Source organism: Athene noctua, chromosome 16 (genome assembly GCF_965140245.1).
Source record: "Athene noctua chromosome 16, bAthNoc1.hap1.1, whole genome shotgun sequence".
NCBI lineage: Eukaryota > Metazoa > Chordata > Aves > Strigiformes > Strigidae > Athene > Athene noctua.
Genome location: NC_134052.1, coordinates 17,386,024 through 17,404,164, shown reverse-complemented (window position 1 = coordinate 17,404,164; position 18,141 = coordinate 17,386,024). Strand labels below are relative to the sequence as shown.

At 39.0% G+C, this 18,141-nt stretch overlaps 1 protein-coding gene across 1 annotated transcript; it reads left to right on the top strand.

The window, feature by feature from the left end:
- Positions 1 to 1,301: 1,301 nt before the first annotated feature.
- LOC141967169 (protein-glutamine gamma-glutamyltransferase 6-like) lies at positions 1,302 to 16,573 on the top strand. Its single transcript, XM_074920620.1, has 13 exons — positions 1,302 to 1,308; positions 3,198 to 3,371; positions 3,574 to 3,813; positions 8,088 to 8,206; positions 8,940 to 9,068; positions 9,219 to 9,399; positions 9,655 to 9,790; positions 11,379 to 11,482; positions 11,572 to 11,814; positions 13,189 to 13,506; positions 14,463 to 14,626; positions 15,511 to 15,635; positions 16,171 to 16,573. Exons 1-13 carry the CDS (start codon positions 1,302 to 1,304, stop codon positions 16,319 to 16,321), a joined length of 2,091 nt encoding a protein of 696 aa, XP_074776721.1. The 3' UTR covers positions 16,322 to 16,573.
- Positions 16,574 to 18,141: the final 1,568 nt, after the last annotated feature.

Sequence of the window (18,141 nt, the reverse complement as noted above, 5' to 3'; positions counted from 1 at the left end):
CTAAGGCTGTGTGTGAAGATCAGGTAACATCAGAGGCTTGTGGCTCTTATGGTTTCCAAGGAATATGAATTAAGGAAAAAAGACCAACTATAGTAGCTCTGAACAGCAATCAAAACCATTCGAAGTGATTCCTGGAACAAGTTTTGACAGCCTGAACATCCCGGAAACTTCCAGGAGGAGAAAGGACCTCTGAATTATAATGTAAGTGGAGATACACCATACCAGATATACTGCTGCCAAGTGTGCAAATTTTACTGTTTTCCTGTCAGGATAGGCTGGCATGAATGTCATATGAGCAGGTCCTCTTTTTAGTTTTTGTGGTATCAAAACAAAGTTTTTCTAAAAGGTGAAAGAAGCCAATTTTTTTGTAAAATCAACTTTAGAAACAGCTGTTGGAGCTTGATTTCTGTGCTTTTTAAGTTTTTTTTTTTTTTCCTTTGTAACTTAAAATTAGACTAATTTATTTTCTAAGTCTTGTCTTTATTAAAACATGATCAGTGGAGCCACAGAATCTTAAGCAGATAAATATTTCTCCCCACAACAATGTCACTTCGTTATCTGTACACTTTTAAGTGAGGGTACAAATGAAAAAAGAAATATGTTTGTAGTTGTAAAGATAGACAGGCTTAGAGTTTGCACTGATAAAAGCTACTCATGGTTAATAGTTTGGGGGTTCCTTCCAAAATAAAACTTTCACTGAAATAGTAGTATGAAGCTGGCTAATATAACAGGTAAACAGACATTTGTTTCTAGTGGGACTTCATCATCTCACATAAGTCAGGGAGAGTTGGAGATAATTTGAGACCCAAAAAACCCCTCTAAAACCAACTCACAGCTGTTGAACAACACCAGAAGTGACATTAACCAATCTGGAAGTTAAGTAATCAGGAAATGCTCCTTTTTCCTTCATATGGCTTTTATGTCCCACCACACTCCCTGTTTCCTCATCCTTAAAGATAACTTATTCATGGCACACCTATTATCCTTTGTAGGAAGTTCCTTGTCTTGGGATTCAAGAGAACGCATTTCCTCTGAGTAAATAATTCTGGCATCTTGTCCCATAATTACACCCACACTGAGTAAGAACATTGGCATTGGACATACATGTATTATAGGAACTAGTTAATTCACTTGACAAGTCTACAGGTATTAGTAACAACTGCTAAGTACCTCTCCCTTCTCTCAAATTTCAGCTGACAGCACGAAAAGATTGCTGGTTTTTTTCTTTTTATGATTAATGTGACTTGGACACCCTTGAAGAACAAAGTAGAAGTTGTATGCAATTCTCATAAGCTGAGGGAATGGCAGGTGAGTTCTGCGTGTCATTTGCTTCCCTTCAGCAGGTACTTTATTCAGGACTGTTTCCTTAAGATACATGCCCTGTAGGTACCTGCTCAGATTTCTTATCCAAAGGAAATTTTATATTTTAATTTGTCCTTGCACTTAATTTTCAACGTTTTATTGTTGTTATTATTAAGACCTGTTTGAGAACAATTTTTGAGCTAAGCTGAGGATATTTTGGGGGAAAAAGAAAATAAATTCCCATTACTTCAAAAGGCACCATGCAGAACTCCATCTAAACCCTTTATGGAAATGCTATTTCAGAGATGTGTTATGCTTTGTATTAAAAAAAATAGTGTAATCCATCCTAATGGAGCTGTGAGCATGGAGCCTATAGATGGGAATTCAAAGATGCATTAAAAACCTACCAAAGGAAAACAGTAATGACAAAATCTCTGCTTTTTAAAGTTTAAAATGAAGATGATTATTGAACTAGTAATTGCAAAGCAGGGTTCTCTCTTGTTTAATGATGAAACAAACATTTTCAAATCAGTTTTTAAAACGTTGCTTTGCAGGGAAAGCAGCAGCCTACTGCAGTTCACTGTTGTCCCACATAGAGAATCTTTAGCATGGCTTTTTCAGCTCATCAGTGCTTACTCACATTACTTCTTTGTGGTCTTAGGCTACAAAGAAAAAAATTCTTCTCTCTTGAATTTAATTATGGCACTCTTTTGTGTAAGTTAATTTTATTACTACTTCTTCAAAGATGATATATAAGTTGTAGTTTAATATGCAGGCATATTGTTTCAGATCTGACTTAGTATTTCATTGCTATGCCATATGGTATGAGAGAGACTTGGGAGCTTGGTTGAAAATCCCTACCATAACAGTGCACGCTGCCATAGGCCTCAATCCATCCTGTCCATGCCACTCTTTTTTTTTTTTTTTTCTTTTTTTTTTTCTTTTTTTTTTCTTTTTTTTTTTTTTTTCTTTTTTTTTTTTCTTTTTTTTTTTTTTATTGTTGTTGCTGTTTTCTTTTGAATTCCCTTTAAAATGGTGGTGTCATGTGCCCCTATCCTGTTCCCTCCCACCCCAATCTCATTGCATTTATGATAGTACCAATAATAAATGTGATTTGGAAGAATCTTCACCAAAGTACTTGCCCTGAGCATTTGCCGAGACCTGCAACACGATGCTTCAGACGTACTCTGTGGAGTCTCATAGGGCACATACAAAACCAGAGGATGGTACCTCTGTTATAACTGCTCAAGTTTGAGCGTGGCAATAAAACATGAACCATAGCAAAGAATCTTGCAAGGAAGTTCATACGCGTACTCACTGGCTGAAAAGGTACTTTAGCATTTAAGGTGGAAAAAGCCACTTCTACAGGTTTTAACCCACAAACCATAATAACAGTATGTGTGCAGGAAGACACTTGATATCAGAGAACTCCAAGCACACTAAGTCATCAGAATTCCTCTAGGACATGCAGATAGTGCCTGCTGGAACAGGAATCCCAGTGGTCCAGCTGTCACTTTGGACAGAGCTAAATTCAGTCAGACTAATTGTCAAAATGTCCAACTTATGTCCTCAGATGCCTCTTCTTCATTCATGTAAGACTGATGATCTCCCCCAGTGCATCTTTCCCTACTCTAGGTCAAATGGCATCAGGACAGCATCCAGCACTATATATGAAGTATGTAAGTCCTCGGTGTATGACAGCCCTGTAACAAAACTCAAGCAAAAGTTTCTATTATTGACCACTAGACTTAATCAATTTAATGAAGCATCTGCTTTTTAGTTGTCCTTCCTCCAGTAAAAGATAACTGCTCTTAGCAACCTCATCATGCCACTTCCCAGCAAATTACTTCGTTCCATGACAGCTGCTTCTTCATGTCTTGTCTTCTGTTTTACAGATCTGACACCAACACATATCAGCTGGCAGCCATCAGCCAATGCAGGCACACACCATACTGACAGATACGCCAACACGGAGCTGACTGTGAGGCGAGGACAAGCCTTCACTATCACCCTGTACTTCAACAGACCAAAGCAGACTGGGGAGAGCCTAGCATTTGTCACTGAAATAGGTAACACTCTCTTAGCTTAATTCATGTTCTCACAGAAGTAATCTTTATCCCTTGTAGTCCTCCTCCCCTTATTCTACTTACACAAAGAAAAACTGCATCTGTATTTTTAATGTTCTCTGCTGCCCACCACCTCCCCCAAGGGTGAGGTTAATGTTGAAACCACAGTCTGGAATGGAAGCCAATTACCCCTTCTTTCTGACAGGACCAACCCCCTCAGAATCTCATCGTACAAAGGCTGTATTCAACCTCTCTGAGGTGGGGGCAAGTGGCTGGAGTGCTGCCCAAGGACCCAGCGAGTCCAACTATATGAACTTTACAATATCCAGTCCAGCCAATGCTGTCATTGGACGATACAATCTCAGCCTCCAGGTAACCTCAGGGAACAAGATCTTCTCCAGATTCCTGGGGCAATTTGTGTTACTCTTCAACCCTTGGTGTCCAGGTAGGTACCAATGCCTTTGCTCTTGAACCTAACTGACCTACTTGCTTTCATATCTGCACAGTGAGCTTCCTCTCTCTTGGGGTTGCCAGCAGCACTAATCTCAACTATCTGTTCATAAATCTGTTTTTACTACATTAAAAAGCTGTACACGCCCCTACCTTTTATCCTAGTGACATATGCTATGTGTGATGATACCACAGACTTTCTTCAGGACTGAGCAGATCACCTTCTGTAGATGAGGGCTGACAGACTTTCATAAATGCATGTACTTCTCAGAACTCAGTGAAAACATACAGTAATATCCTTGACTTGCACCTAAATCAAAACAAGACTGCTCTTGTAGATGTTAACTGCAAAGACAATAGCTCAACTAACTACAAAAACTGACAGAGGACTAGTGTGAAGACAACTGGCATTTCCTATGTCTTTCATCATGGGTTGAAAAGGGACATCTCTTGCTGCTCCACATTTTATTTCTGCAGCCTCAGCATGTTGCAGAAGAAATGCAAACTCCTGAACTCCGATTTTGCAAATATGAGATAGTCTAGAAACCTGGAATAGCCTTAAAATATACCACTCTACAGCTAAGAGGGCTCTGAGCCAGCCAAGTGACTAAACGGGCTTATAAAAGAAAAGTAGCCACAATCATCCACTGTTTTGTTCTGTTAAGTCAAGGGCTGCTAACAAATATGTTAAAGGCCAAGATGAAAAAAGCTGCTAATTAGCTCAGCATGTCTTAGAAGACAGAAATGATTATAGAAGTATGTTCAAGAAACTCAGACTGTCTGTGCATAGACAGTCCTGAGGAAAAAAACCTTTCCAGAACCCCCAGAAAGATCACTTGTGGTGGAACTTCCAACAGATGGAAACCACACTGCAAGGACTGAAATATCTGACAGCTACTGAACTTCAACACCAGAGTAGCAGTGGTACTCATGAGGCCAGACAAATTGTTCTTAGATCAAAACTGAGAAAAATTAAGTGGTGCCATTCCAGTTTAAAACAAATGATTTTGCAGAAGAGCCCTCCAGTTTTATCAGGTGATGCAGTGACCACTGCCAAACAAAAGGGAGCATCCTTAAAGCAGGATGCTGCTGAATAAGCTGCTGCAGAGCTTATTCAGCTCCCTGACCCCGACAAACAGGAACAGATTCAGTTTGAGGGTACATTACTGCTGTAGTCAGTGTCACAGCAGAAGAGAAATAGAAAATTTATTTTCTCAGTAAAGAATGGCAGATCTGGTCTGTAGATATGGTTCTACATGGGAGGTTATTCATTAATCTGGAAAAGAGAGGAATTAATAAACTGTAGTATCAAGAAAGAACTGCTTACAACAAAAACAGTCAGGACTAGTGATGAAAGGAAAAGCACTGGGTTGGAGAAAAGCTACTGTTGGATCCTTAAGTATCATTTGAAAAAATACTCTAATCAGACAGTTCATTACTGACATCGATATGCTGACGTTAAGCAGCATTGTCCATACACAGATGGGTTGGGATATCACACAGAAATAACTACGGTCAGCACCTTAGAGACTGGAGTAGTTGAGAAGGGATAGATATAATAACACAAAATAAACCCCCCTACATTCAGGGAGAAATTAATTTTAATGGCAGACTTGCCAGCTGGAAATCATGAAGAATGTGAAAGCACTTGTGAATCAAAGAATAAGAACTGAAGTGAAATGGCCCTGAAAAAGGCAAGTGCAATCTTAAACTGTGTAAGAGGAAACAGTTACTGAGATTTAAATATTTATGCCATTGTACAAGGTGATGAGATCTCAAGTGGAATTTTCTTTTAGTTAATCTTTCCTGAACAGGCTTTATGAATTAAAACGTGTTCAGTGATGAGTTACTAGGAAAACTGAAGACACAAAAAGCCTTCTGGACAAGAGAAAATTTGTAGTTTAGCAAGCCAAAAGCAATTAGTTTCAGAGGTTGTATATCTGAAATAAATACAGAATTCAGATACAGAAAATATGATCTTACCATAATGGTAACAAATCAATTAGCTTATTAACTCACCAATGTATTTTTCAAACCTATGGTTAAAACAAGAGTGATGTTTTAACATTAATAAAGTCTCTTAAGGACTTTTAAAGAGAAATCTAAGATACCTGCAAGCCAGCCTCTGATAGCGATGCATTATGTCCTAATGCTGTTGAAGGAATGTACAGTTAACATCTAGAATAAAGCGTTAATCATTAAATGCTTATCTATAGTTCACCAGTGAACACATCAATTGTAAAGCTTCAGGGGATAAAAGAATATACATGTTTGAGAATTTCATGGAATATATCTTTTTCCCTAGATGTCTTGTTTCTGTGGCAAACATTATATGAAGAAATTACTAGAAGTACATATCTATATTAGAAAGTGTACTTACATATTGATTTAAAACTATCAATAGAAATTTATATCCTGCTGGTTTCTCAGTATGCAGGATAAACTTTAACTTCAGAATGAGAGGACAAAAATATATAACAATTTTGTATTTTTGTATTAAAATTATTAAGTTAATAAAGGATTAGCTCTATAGTGGTCTTTCTATAACTAATAAAGACAACTATCACAGCTGATTGTGGGGTGTTTTTTTTCTCCCTGTGTGCCGAGAGTAACAGAAGAAGGGGTTGTTACTATTTAGTCATACTTGCGAGGTTTGTTGTGGTGTGTTGTGGGGTTTTTTTCCTCCTTTAAACTAATGTTAATTTTGCTCTGAGTTATTGGCAGGAATAGTGTATAAAAAAAACCCCTAAGAATACTTATTCGAAGAACTGACTTTAGAACATTATAATTGAGAGTACATAAAACTTCAAAAAAAATAGATGTTCTTCAAGTGATTATAGAAAGACATTTAGACTGCTCATAATCATAAACTCATAGGGCTAGAAGGATCTTAGGAAGTTATCTAGCCCCACACCATGCTCTAAGGCAGGTTCAGTTTAGCACTTAGGTCATTCCTGACAGATCTTGAATTCCTTCTTAATGATCAGCCCTTAGGGAAGCTCCAGTACCTCCCCTGGCAATTCACTCCAATAAAACACCAGCCTTTCCATTAGAATCTTTCCTTATTAACTAAGCAAATCTTTTTTGCTTTGATTTCAGCATATAACCTCTCATCCCACATATGATAGACACCAAGAACAGAGTTCCTATCCCACTGCCCTATTCTCTTCACAAGAATTTCTGGAATTGATTACCATGCTTGCCCCATTCCTCACCCCCATTTTTTTCTACCTTAAAAAATTCTGAGTTAATTCAGAAGTCATATTTTCTTCATAAGTTCTATTTTCAGGACTGCTGGACATTCTCAGTGCTCCTCTCTTTCCAACTGGTCCACACCTTGAAGTGCAGCATCCAGAACTGCACACAGTTCACCAGGCCCAAGCTGCCCCAAAAGCCTGGGGCATCAACAACGATAATGATATTTTTTAAAAAGTGTGGACTGCAATCACAAAAATACTTATATCATGTGATATGATTTTTAAAATAATTTACACAATGTCTTTATTTGCAGGAAGGGAGGGACGGGAAGTTCCTAGGAAGGTAAAGAAGGTGACTCAAAATAGAAAAGCTGATTTTTAGATGTATTTCCTGAAATCCTGAAGCTTTCAGAAAGTAACTTTAAACATTATGAAATTAAACACAGAACTAAATAGATATTGCTACCTAAAAAGTGATTAAAACTACCTAAACACCTGTGGGAAGCCGGTGCTTTCATAGCTACATACTGTGCCACAGACTAGGGAAAACAATGAGTAACAGTGAAATGAAAGTGAATGCTTCAGCAGGCTATCCTAATAACATTCCTGATAGCACTTTGGATCGGGCAAGTAGAGATCTTCATTTAGGAATCTTAAAACAAAGACAAACATGACTGGAAAACAGAGAAAAATATGTTACCTATGTGATTCTTTTCAAATGTCTGTTCTATTTCTAACTACCCTGAGAAGGCAGAAAAATCTAGTGAGTTAGCTTGAATTTTTCTCCATCTTCCTCACAAAAATACAATGTACAGATAGGAGACATTTAGGTAATACACAAAGGCTATACTAAAATCCCGGAAAAAAGTTGAAGCAACAGAACATGGACTTCCTGCCCCCCAGGCCATATGCAGTATCAGGCATTTTCACTGAACTGTACCCCTTCATTGAGCTATAACAATGCATTTTCCAAACAGTAGTTTTTCCATTGCCAAATTGAGATACAAATGTTTCTGAAAGGTTGCTGGTATTCTTAGCTTTAACTATAAAAGCATGCCCAACTTGGTTGCAGGTGATGATGTCTACTTGGCTGACGAAAATCAGAGACAAGAGTATGTTCTAAATGAAAATGGAATCATCTTTGTGGGTAACGCAAAGTACATTGAAGCAAGAGGATGGTACTATGGACAGGTAAGCCATAAGGAATTAATTTGGGCTCTTTCTGCCTCTCTGATTCGTATGCCTATTTATATGAAAACTGAACAGACCTGGCTGTGGTTTGCTCAGAGTGTGCCTGGTAGGACTGTGGTGTGAGACGGCTTAGCACAGCCCTGCAGCTAGGACTGACCTCTACATGTGCTTGAAGCTCATGGTACAAGTGTGGGGCTCAGCTGTGACCAAAGCATCCAGAGTACAAGTGACCACACACTTGTGTGGCTCCAACACACCCACTGGTTTTGTAACACAGTTACAGTGGGCCAGGACAGACATTGACATAGAATCATAAAATGCTCTGGGCTGGACGGGACCTTTCAAAGATCATTTAGTCCGACATCCCTGCAGTGAGCAGGGACATCTTCAACTAGATCAGGCTGTTCAAAGCCACATCCAACCTGACCTTGAATGCTTCCAGGGGTGTAACTCAAGAGAATCTAACAACTGCAGTCAAAATAAGCTTTGCTGTTTCAGTTTTATTGTGGTGACCTCTTCTGATGGCAGAAGGCATCCTGCCAGATTCTTGCTTTATTTATTTAGTCCTGACTTTAGCCAATATTGTGGTGAGAACTGCATGCTACTGTCTTTGTGCCTCACTGTCCCTATCACCTTTGGGCTGGAATATCTTAGAAAGGAAGAACTGCAGTAGGATCTTCTCTAGCTCTGTTTGTGAAAGTATTTCTTTAAAATGTGTATCTTATCTGATCAGTTCCAAGATCACCTTCTAAACATCTGTCTCACCATGCTCGATCTGAGCCTGTACTATCGTCAGGACCCAGCCATTGATGTATCCCGAAGAGGAGATCCTAAATATGTGGGCCGAGTAATCAGTTCTATGGTAAGAAATGCACAACTTAATCTGAGTTTCACATGCTTAAGCAGCAAGCAGTAGTTATACCACTGAGAGTCATCCCCCTGCACCTTAAGCAATATAATTAACTTGATACACAATTGATTTTGTGCATTCTGTCCACTGGCCTATTTCTAGATCAATGGAAATGATAATGATAATGGAGTTCTCCTAGGAAAGTGGCAAGGAAGTTTCCATTCACATGAGAATCCATCCAGATGGGATGGCAGCGTGGTAATTCTCCAGAAATGGCGTCAGGACAACTACAAGCCTGTTCAGTACGGCCAGTGCTGGGTGTTTGCAGGTGTGATGTGTACAGGTAAGCTTTAAGAATAGAGGGCTGTGGTGAAATGGAGGCATTTGTGACCTCTGGTTGTATCAGAACTACATAATAATTAATTCTACAAGAGAAACAGTGCTCTGAAGACTGCAAATGCCAAAGAATCACAAAATATTTAGACACTTAGCTTTGTTTCTCAGATATTTGTAATCATTGAACTAAAGCTGTGTTACTTTTTTTTTTCTTTTGTTTTGTTGTGTTGTTTTTGGTTTTTTTTTTTTAAATGTATTTCAGTTCTGAGGTGCTTGGGGATTCCAACTCGTTTGGTTTCAAATTTTAATTCTGCCCATGATGTGGATAGAAACCTGAGTATTGATAAGTACTATGACAGCTCTGGGAAGAGTCTTAATATCAGCAAGGATTCCACATGGTAAATATAATTTTTTGCATCTCCGATAATTAGAGAGAGTATTTACGAGACTTAAAAACATGAACACTAGTAGTACAAAAGCAACCGAGTGGACAAAATTTAATACAATTATATTAACAAACTAGGCATCCACTGGGAAAGAAAACATACTTCATGGTTTTGAGATAACAGTTACTTCAACCAACCAGCCAGCCCAATTTTTTTGCAGTCCCTGGCCTCAAACAAGTTGCAACTTCCTTTAGAAAGGATGTTTCCATTGACAATATACCAGTTCCCAAGGCTCTTTTAATTACTGGCACCTAACCAGTCTGTTCCTGCTAAGTCAGCTATGTACCTTCCATCCTCTTAACTGGTTTGCTGCTGCCATAACCTTCTCCCATCACACATCCAAAGCCTGTGCTTCTCAGTTTGGCTTGTCATCCTCCCCAGGTAGATGGGGGCCTCCCCAAGAAGGTCTCCAGCACTCCTTTATCTAGACCTTCCCTTTGTGGGGGCTGAAAGACAGAACAATCCTAGGACTCTCCAGACTTGGTTGTTGGACATTGTTAGTCTAATGCTGTAAGCAGCAAGTGATCCATGATCATCAGTCAAGCCCCAAAACTTGAGTAGTCAAAGAAACATGATATTCCTTAAATAATACTATTTTATGCTTTAGTTCCCCTCCAGTTTTAAAACCTTTACTCTGCAGCCACTTCACTTTTCAGAAAGTGAACTAACTAGACCCAAGGGTATATCACATAGCTCAGTCACTGCTCACCAGGCTTTGCCAAAAGCATCATCTTTACTTAGCATACTTCCTTTCACTGAGTGTATGTCATTGAAGGATACGGAAAGTCTTTCACCTCTTAAGTATTAGCCTCTGAACAAAATTCAGCCAGCAAATATTATTTTCTGGGTCTTCCTGTGACCTACATTTTACCAATCTTTCGTGCTATTCTTTCCTTTTGGAGTTTGTGGAACTCAGCACTGCTGGATGCTGTTGAAAACAAAGCTATAAAGAGTTTTTAATCAGGACAAAAGAGTTTCATAGAGAATGACTACTGACTATTCAACCCAGTGGTCTCAATGTAATCAATAATTCAGAAAGTCCCAAAGACTCTGACTGTGAGAAATCATAGAGCATATCAGGGGAAGAGTCATTCTATTCATGTGCTATTCTTACCTGTTTTCTAAACATCTGCTGCTGCACACTACTATAGATGGACTATTAGACTTTATGAGCATTTTATCTGACCTAGTATAGCTATTTTAAGTTTCTATTTAAACAAAGCATTTCCCACATTTGAAGGTTACTGAACCGAATCACCAAGTGTTGCCTATATCCAAGGCTTAAATCTTTCCCTTATAGTTGATGTTGCTCCCAAAGCAAGCTGCCGATATCTGTATTCTCTCCCTCCCCACCCTGAGGTCTACGCCTCAGAAGCAGGCAGTAAATCTATCCCTTGGAAGAGGTAGCGAGTAGCTGTAACTAGACAGCTTGTCACATCTTAGAGCATCTTTAAGAAACAAAGTCCGCTACTCCTTTCAAGTTGGAAGTTTGTATGACTCTATATTACTACGCTTTCTAGACACTGTTCTTTGTCTCCAGGGATTATCATGTCTGGAATGAAAGCTGGTTCATTCGCCCAGACCTGGGAACATCATACAATGGATGGCAGGTTTTAGATGCGACTCCACAAGAACAAAGCAGAGGTGACAGTATAAGTTCTTAGCATAACTTAACACTCCTGCTCTGAACTGAACACAACTAACAAGGTTTGACTTTTGTTTTCATGTTTTAGGATTATTTCAGTGTGGCCCTGCATCTGTCAGAGCCGTCAAAGAAGGTGACGTAGACTTGGATTACGACACCTTATTTGTGTATACAGAGGTGAATGCCGATTGCAACAGATGGATTGTATACAACGATGGAACTAAGAAAAGAGTTTATTGTGATACTGAAATAATTGGCAGGTTTATCAGCACCAAAGCTGTGGGCAGCAATTCCCGTGTGGATGTCACCCATAACTACAAATATCCAGAAGGTAAAGGAATTATCACAAATTATCTCCCTGTTATCACGATTATCTCCTCCTGAGCTCCTGCTGCTAGGAAGCTAGGATGGGTAACCTGTTTTGTTTGAGCATCTCTCCTTTCCTAAAACATCGCTGCCAGTGTTGCCATAATACTTTCTTAATACAATGGGTATTATATTTCTGGTTTTGCATATTCAGTAGTTTCCTTATTAAGACACAATACAAAATATACTTTAGTCCCTTACACAGAAGTACAAAACATAATATATACACAAAACTGGGCTATAAAATGTTTTACTACCCAAGGCAGACAAACCCTCAAGCTGTCATACCAAAAACTCTTAAAAATGAGTCTACCATGTATCACAAACTACACACAGGTCTGCAGTAGGGGAAGCTGCAGATGAATAAGTACTAGTTTTCCAGCATATCTGACAGAGGGAGTGAGGCAACAGTCAAACCACTAATCCAAAACCTTAAACTCCAGCTAGATATTTATCTCCCATATGACCTCTCAGCAAGTTCCTCCTTACTGTGTCCACTGCAACTCCTCATCTTTCCTTTAGAAGACCCCATTACATCCCACTCCCAAGAGGAGTGGCTCACTCAATCTCTGACTGTATAAATTCACCGAGTTAGGCTCTCCCACGCTCCTGCTCTGACATCCACCCATCAGCTACTCAGCCATTCAGTTGTTATGTCTCTGCACTCTGGGTGGATTCAGCCTCCACCTTATTGGATTCTGGAAACAAAACTACTAGGAAACAGTAAAGGGACCAACTGCCATTCCCCTGTACTTAGGTAAACAAAGCAGAAAAAGTTAAGAACTGCACAGCCATATGTTTGCAGAATATTTTTATCTTAACAACTTGGTACCTATGTCTATCTTTTTTAAATTTAGGGTTATAGATTTCATATAATAGTTTGTTCCACGTTTGTGGCTCAAAAATCTTAAGAAAGATGTATTTAACTTTTTTTTTTAAAGTTTGCCATTCAGAATCAGTGGCTATAGTTCAATACTTCACTCTTCAAAGTTTTAGTGCAACCATATTTAATACACAGGCTGGTTGTCAACAGACTAGCAAAGTAACACTTATCACACTACCGAACGTTCTGACCAAAGAAAAAGAAATATTGCTTCTTAAACAAATACAAATGCATCATATTTCATTTTTGTGACTTATTCACCTTATTACAGTATGTTTATTACCTTCCTGTGAAAAACCTGAAGACAGGCCTAATAAAAATATAAGGATCTTTTAGGTATTGCATATTTCTGGGTGATGCCGAGCTGACTCCTTACATCATTCTGAAAGCCTTCACAAAGAGAAGGTGCAGTGGCAACAAAAGTACAAATTTTACTTGGTTCTCTCCTTCGCCCAGGTTCTTCTGATGAAAGACGAGTTTATAAAAAGGCCTTGGCCAAGATATTTGGATCAAATGTCACAGAAGGACACACAGAATCTCCAGATGGAAGATCTTCAGAGACAATCAGAAACCCTGGGATCTCTGGGAAATTCAAGCTGGCTGAACCTCCAGTGTTTGGCAAAGACATTACCCTGATCTTAATTCTCAATAACTTATCTTTTGACCACAAGACTGTGAAGGTGGACATGAGTGCATCAACCATCCTGTACACAAGGAGAGCAGTGGCAGAGATCCTGAAGGCAGCCACTTCTGTGGATCTTGGTTCTAAACAAGGTAACTTTTAATGTCCCTAAGGAGCCAATATAGCTCTCTTCTCAGCCACATGAAGGCAACTGGAAGGAAGAAATAACAGTATCATATCTGTATCAGTCTTGTAGTGCATCCACTTGTTCCATCTCTTAATAGCATTCTTTATGACTACATTTGACAAGGTTTTTATTCTTCCTCTGAAAACTTTCACTATTTCAACCAGGAGTTGAAGCTCTCATGAAATGTTATATAGAAGGCTACATTTAATTTATAGCTCCAGAAACAATACTACACATCTGTGTGTCATGTGCATTTGTACATATATATATGTGCGTGTGTGTCTGATTAATACATGCACAGGAACACATCTGAACAAATAAAAAAGTCTGATGTATGCGCTCAACACTTTAATAGAAATTAACCAGGACAAAGGTTAAAAGTTACAGTGAAACTCTGTCTCTCTTTTGAAAAGTCAAGGCTATTAAAACTATTACAGAGATCTTTTTCATCCCCAGGGGCTACAAAGATAAACATTTTTTCCATACACAGCAGGGAAGCTGTAGGACTACAAATAAGCAGCTGACCAGGTCACTTGAAAAGGCTCTCTGTGAAACCTGACTCAAACTCTCTTCTTGGCTGAGGAAAACCAAATAGGATATAAGGGGAGGAATAGATAAAAATGGTTATGCCTCTAATTATAAGAAATACAAAGGAACAAGAATTCAGTTAAATGCAGATGAGCAGACTCCCTCACTTTCAGGCCAAAATCCTCCATTCAAAACTGTAAGGGTCAAATGAGTTAAAGTAGACAAGGATCACCAGAAGAGGGAAATACACAACCAGTCACAAAAGGAAGAAATATAAACAGACTCCAGCTGTCTTATCCTTCTGGTCTCCAATAATTTAAAAAACGCTCACAGTAACTCTCTTTAGCATTCTTTGAGAATCTAATGGTTCCTAAACATATGTCTGAATTCCAGAGAAACATATCCGGTTAAAGATCCCTTATTCTTATTATGGAAAATATCTGACTACTGACAAAAGGATCCAAGTTACTGCTTTGTGTGAAGTCATGCACATGCATGGGGCAAAACTGCTGGTGGAGAAGACAATCATTTTAGAGGACACAAACATTATCATTAAGGTAAACAATTCCCTCCCTGACGTCCTAGACAGAAAGAACTAAAGAGTCTTTTTGGAGCTCAGACCTTAAGATGAGAATTTGGGGTTAAACGAATTAATTTAGGCTGCAATTTCAGATGTTGCTCCAAAATTCTGCCTGCTTAAATTGAGAAAGTAAGCATGCAAGACACCAATTTTGAATCTTTGCCTGAATCTGCCCCTTGTTCTTCAGAAGAGGTCCGTTACCTTCTTTCCTTCCCAGTCACATGCCACTGCTTTACATTCATCAGAACTTGTTTTCATTTCATCTGTATTCTAGTTATCGGCAACTGCTTGCGTTGCCTTTATACAACTTTGCCTACTTCCAAAATACAGACTTTAAACCCTTAATTCTAATCTGTTAGGTCCGGTTAATATTGATTTAACACTTTAACCCTAATCAATGGTGTGCCAGAAAACCCCACAAAACCACTCTGCAAGCCAAGGGTCAGACAGGTGTAATGAGATGTGTCTGGCCTCTATTTCACTGAAATTGGTCACAAAATACTGCACACAGCTTGACAGCGCTATTTAGCTAAACCAAATCCAGTTTCAAGAATTAGGAAAGGCTTACCAGCTGTCAGTTAAATTTCTCTTCTCCTGCCAATATCTCATTCATCCTCAAATACAAGAGATGTTATTTTTTTTTCTTTCCCTAACAGGCCTATTTTTACCTGTGCCTTAACAGATGAGATCATCCCCTCCCTGTCCTTATCTCAATTTGCCAGGCCTTTTGCTTTTCTCCTTCCCAGTGCTGGGGGGAGAAGTGGGGAGCAAAAATCTGCACAGTGCTCAGTTGCCCTCTGATGTCTGGCTCCAGAAAAGTGTAAAACAGTGAATGATCAGAAACATGTCTTTGTCATTTAGATTCCTCGGCGGGTTGTAGTGAATAAAGCTGTTACTCTAGAGATCTCATATGCCAATCCCCTCCCTGAACCGGTGAACCGCTGCGTACTACTAGTGACTTTGATGAATCAACAGGTCAAGATACAGTAAGTGAAAGCTGTAGCATTTACTCAGTGCTTCTAACATGGCCAATAGCACATCTAGTTTCTCAATATGAAAAAAATAATGGTTGAATTGATTTTTCATATTGAAAAATTTTTATGAAAATAAAAATGCCACCAGATATATATTGAGAGATTATGATTCCTCAATCATGTATTATTTTTTTCCATATAAGAACTTCTTTAACAATTAAAAACTGCTAACGTTCTTCTTTCCTAGGAAAGCAAATGGGCATGTCAAATTCTTTTGTGTCTCTGCTATTTCTTCTACAGCTTGGCTTCATGTTTCTATTTTTATATACAGTACCCTAATACCAGAAAAATAAGTCCAAGCTAAAGCAAACAAACAAGACAATGCCATAGGTCCCCTCATTTTGACCAAAAGAAGTTGTTTTGTTCTTCTCAAAAACCAAGTCTGGGTCTCGAGTAACTGTTGGTGCTCTAGGTATCATAGAGTTCACTTGGGAATCTCAAAGAAAGACAATGCAAGCCCGAATTAACGGATTTTTTTTTTTTTCAGTCTGGCACAACTGGCACCGAGGGAGAGATCAAAAATTTATTTTGAATTTACACCTCGCAGGACTGGGCCCTTACAGCTGCAAGTAGACTTCTCTTCTGACAAATTTTCACATGTTAAGGGGTTTGTAACCATTGCAGTAGCACCTGCATAACGTGATGGAATCAATCTCCAATTTCAGCATTAACATGGCAAGACATTCTCCTCTGTAGGGACAACGATGACAGCAAGAAACTTTCCAGAAACATTGGTGACATCTTACACTGCAATAGAATCAAGTCTCCTGCTTTTAACAGTGCTTAATTATTTAGTCTCTAATTGTAATTTTTTTGTCCTCTTGTCTAGAAAAATAAAGCTCCTTCCTTGTAGGTATAGTTCACTGTTTTATCAAATCTTATCATGTTAAGCTTCCAGTTTTGACTTTTCCATCAGATAATTAATAGTCTCTTTTCAAGCACATTCTAATTGTCAGCAATAAAAACTATTCATACAATTGTATTCTTTTGTCATAAATTGTACATTCCATAGAAATACAAGAAATTACAAGACTGAGGAAAGTTCTTTTTCCTTCATTTCACAAGCCTCTTGCCCAAAAAAGTAGAACATTTCCACCATTGTTCATTTAATTTCTGTATTTCGTGACACCTATAACTGTGAATGGGGAGGATATGAAGGCTGGAGAAAGTAATGTTTGGGGACCATGAAAACAGTATTTCTATAGCTTGTGGGCACAGGCCTGTGACAGAGCAGACAATACATATACATACTCAAATCAGTACCCTAATTCCTATCAAGTGTGACAGAGTCCTGAGCAGCACGAAGCATGGGGAGAGTCTTGCATTACTATGGAATTCCAGCAACACAAGGTAACTAACGCTTTTAGCCCACCAGTGTAAGGTCACTGGAGACAAGGAACACATCTGTCTTCAAACCTTCCCAGTTTAACTCATTCACAGGCAGCCCCTGCTCCACAGCGTTTGCATACAGATGCCTCTCTTGTGGGCTTCTGGTCCTAATGTTGCCAGGTATCAGGTCTCACCTGAAACACACTTTCAAGTAACCTTAAGAATTCTCCAACGCCACAGGCGATGTAGCCCCTCCAGGGACTGCTATGAGAGCTAACGACTGACAGGGCACAGCAACCACCTGGCTGCACTTCAGAAGCAGGGTGTGAGGCAACAATGGCATACAAATAGCTCTGCCAAGCCTGAAGATTTAGATTTGTTATCTCACTTAAAAATGCTTAAAGCCGAATTAATAAGTCCAAAATTCTGAACCATAGAGCCGCCAAGAGTTGTTTGATATGAACATATTTTGTCTGACAGGTGATACTTCAAAGTCTGATGCATCCAGACATGATGATAAATTCTTACTGAAAAACTACACAAGGAACCATAACAAAACTTTAGATTCCTTTTTTAAAAATAAATTTAAGCTGCAGGTAATTAATTTGCCATTTTGGTTGCTGTCAATCTCGATATGAATGTAGAAACAAACCAGAAGACAGCAACAGACAAAAAAAGACACAATGTAGAAGTGTAGAGGTGAGGAAAATGAGGGATCACTCCTTCTCCCCTTACACCCAGTACTCCTCAGTCACAGTCCATTCAAAGTTCAGAAGCAGCATGCAGCCTCCTCTTGGGACAAATTGGCAGGGCATGTTTCTAGATAAGTTGTGACACAGGATAAGGGAGGAGAGCACATGAGGGAGATTCAGGAGTGGAGAAGAGAATGTCTGTAATTAGAGTGGGCAGGGCTCACACCAGTAGCTTCCTCAAGGGCCCAACTCAAGATGCCAAGCCAAATAGCTACAGAGAAACTGTGTACATATATTATGAATGCCTAACTATAAAGAAAAATTATAACAGTAGAGGCAGCCATTAAACACTTCTCTGTACTTAACAGAAATCCCTGATGCACAGGTAACAGCAAAATAATGCCCTCTCAGTGGGATGTGCTGCTTCTTATATAAGA

Coding starts and splice junctions, on each gene's coding strand:
- LOC141967169 (XM_074920620.1), top strand. Junction 9,069..9,218: donor GCCGAGTAATCAGTTCTATG/GTAAGAAATGCA, acceptor GCCTATTTCTAG/ATCAATGGAAATGATAATGA. Junction 11,815..13,188: donor TAACTACAAATATCCAGAAG/GTAAAGGAATTA, acceptor TCCTTCGCCCAG/GTTCTTCTGATGAAAGACGA.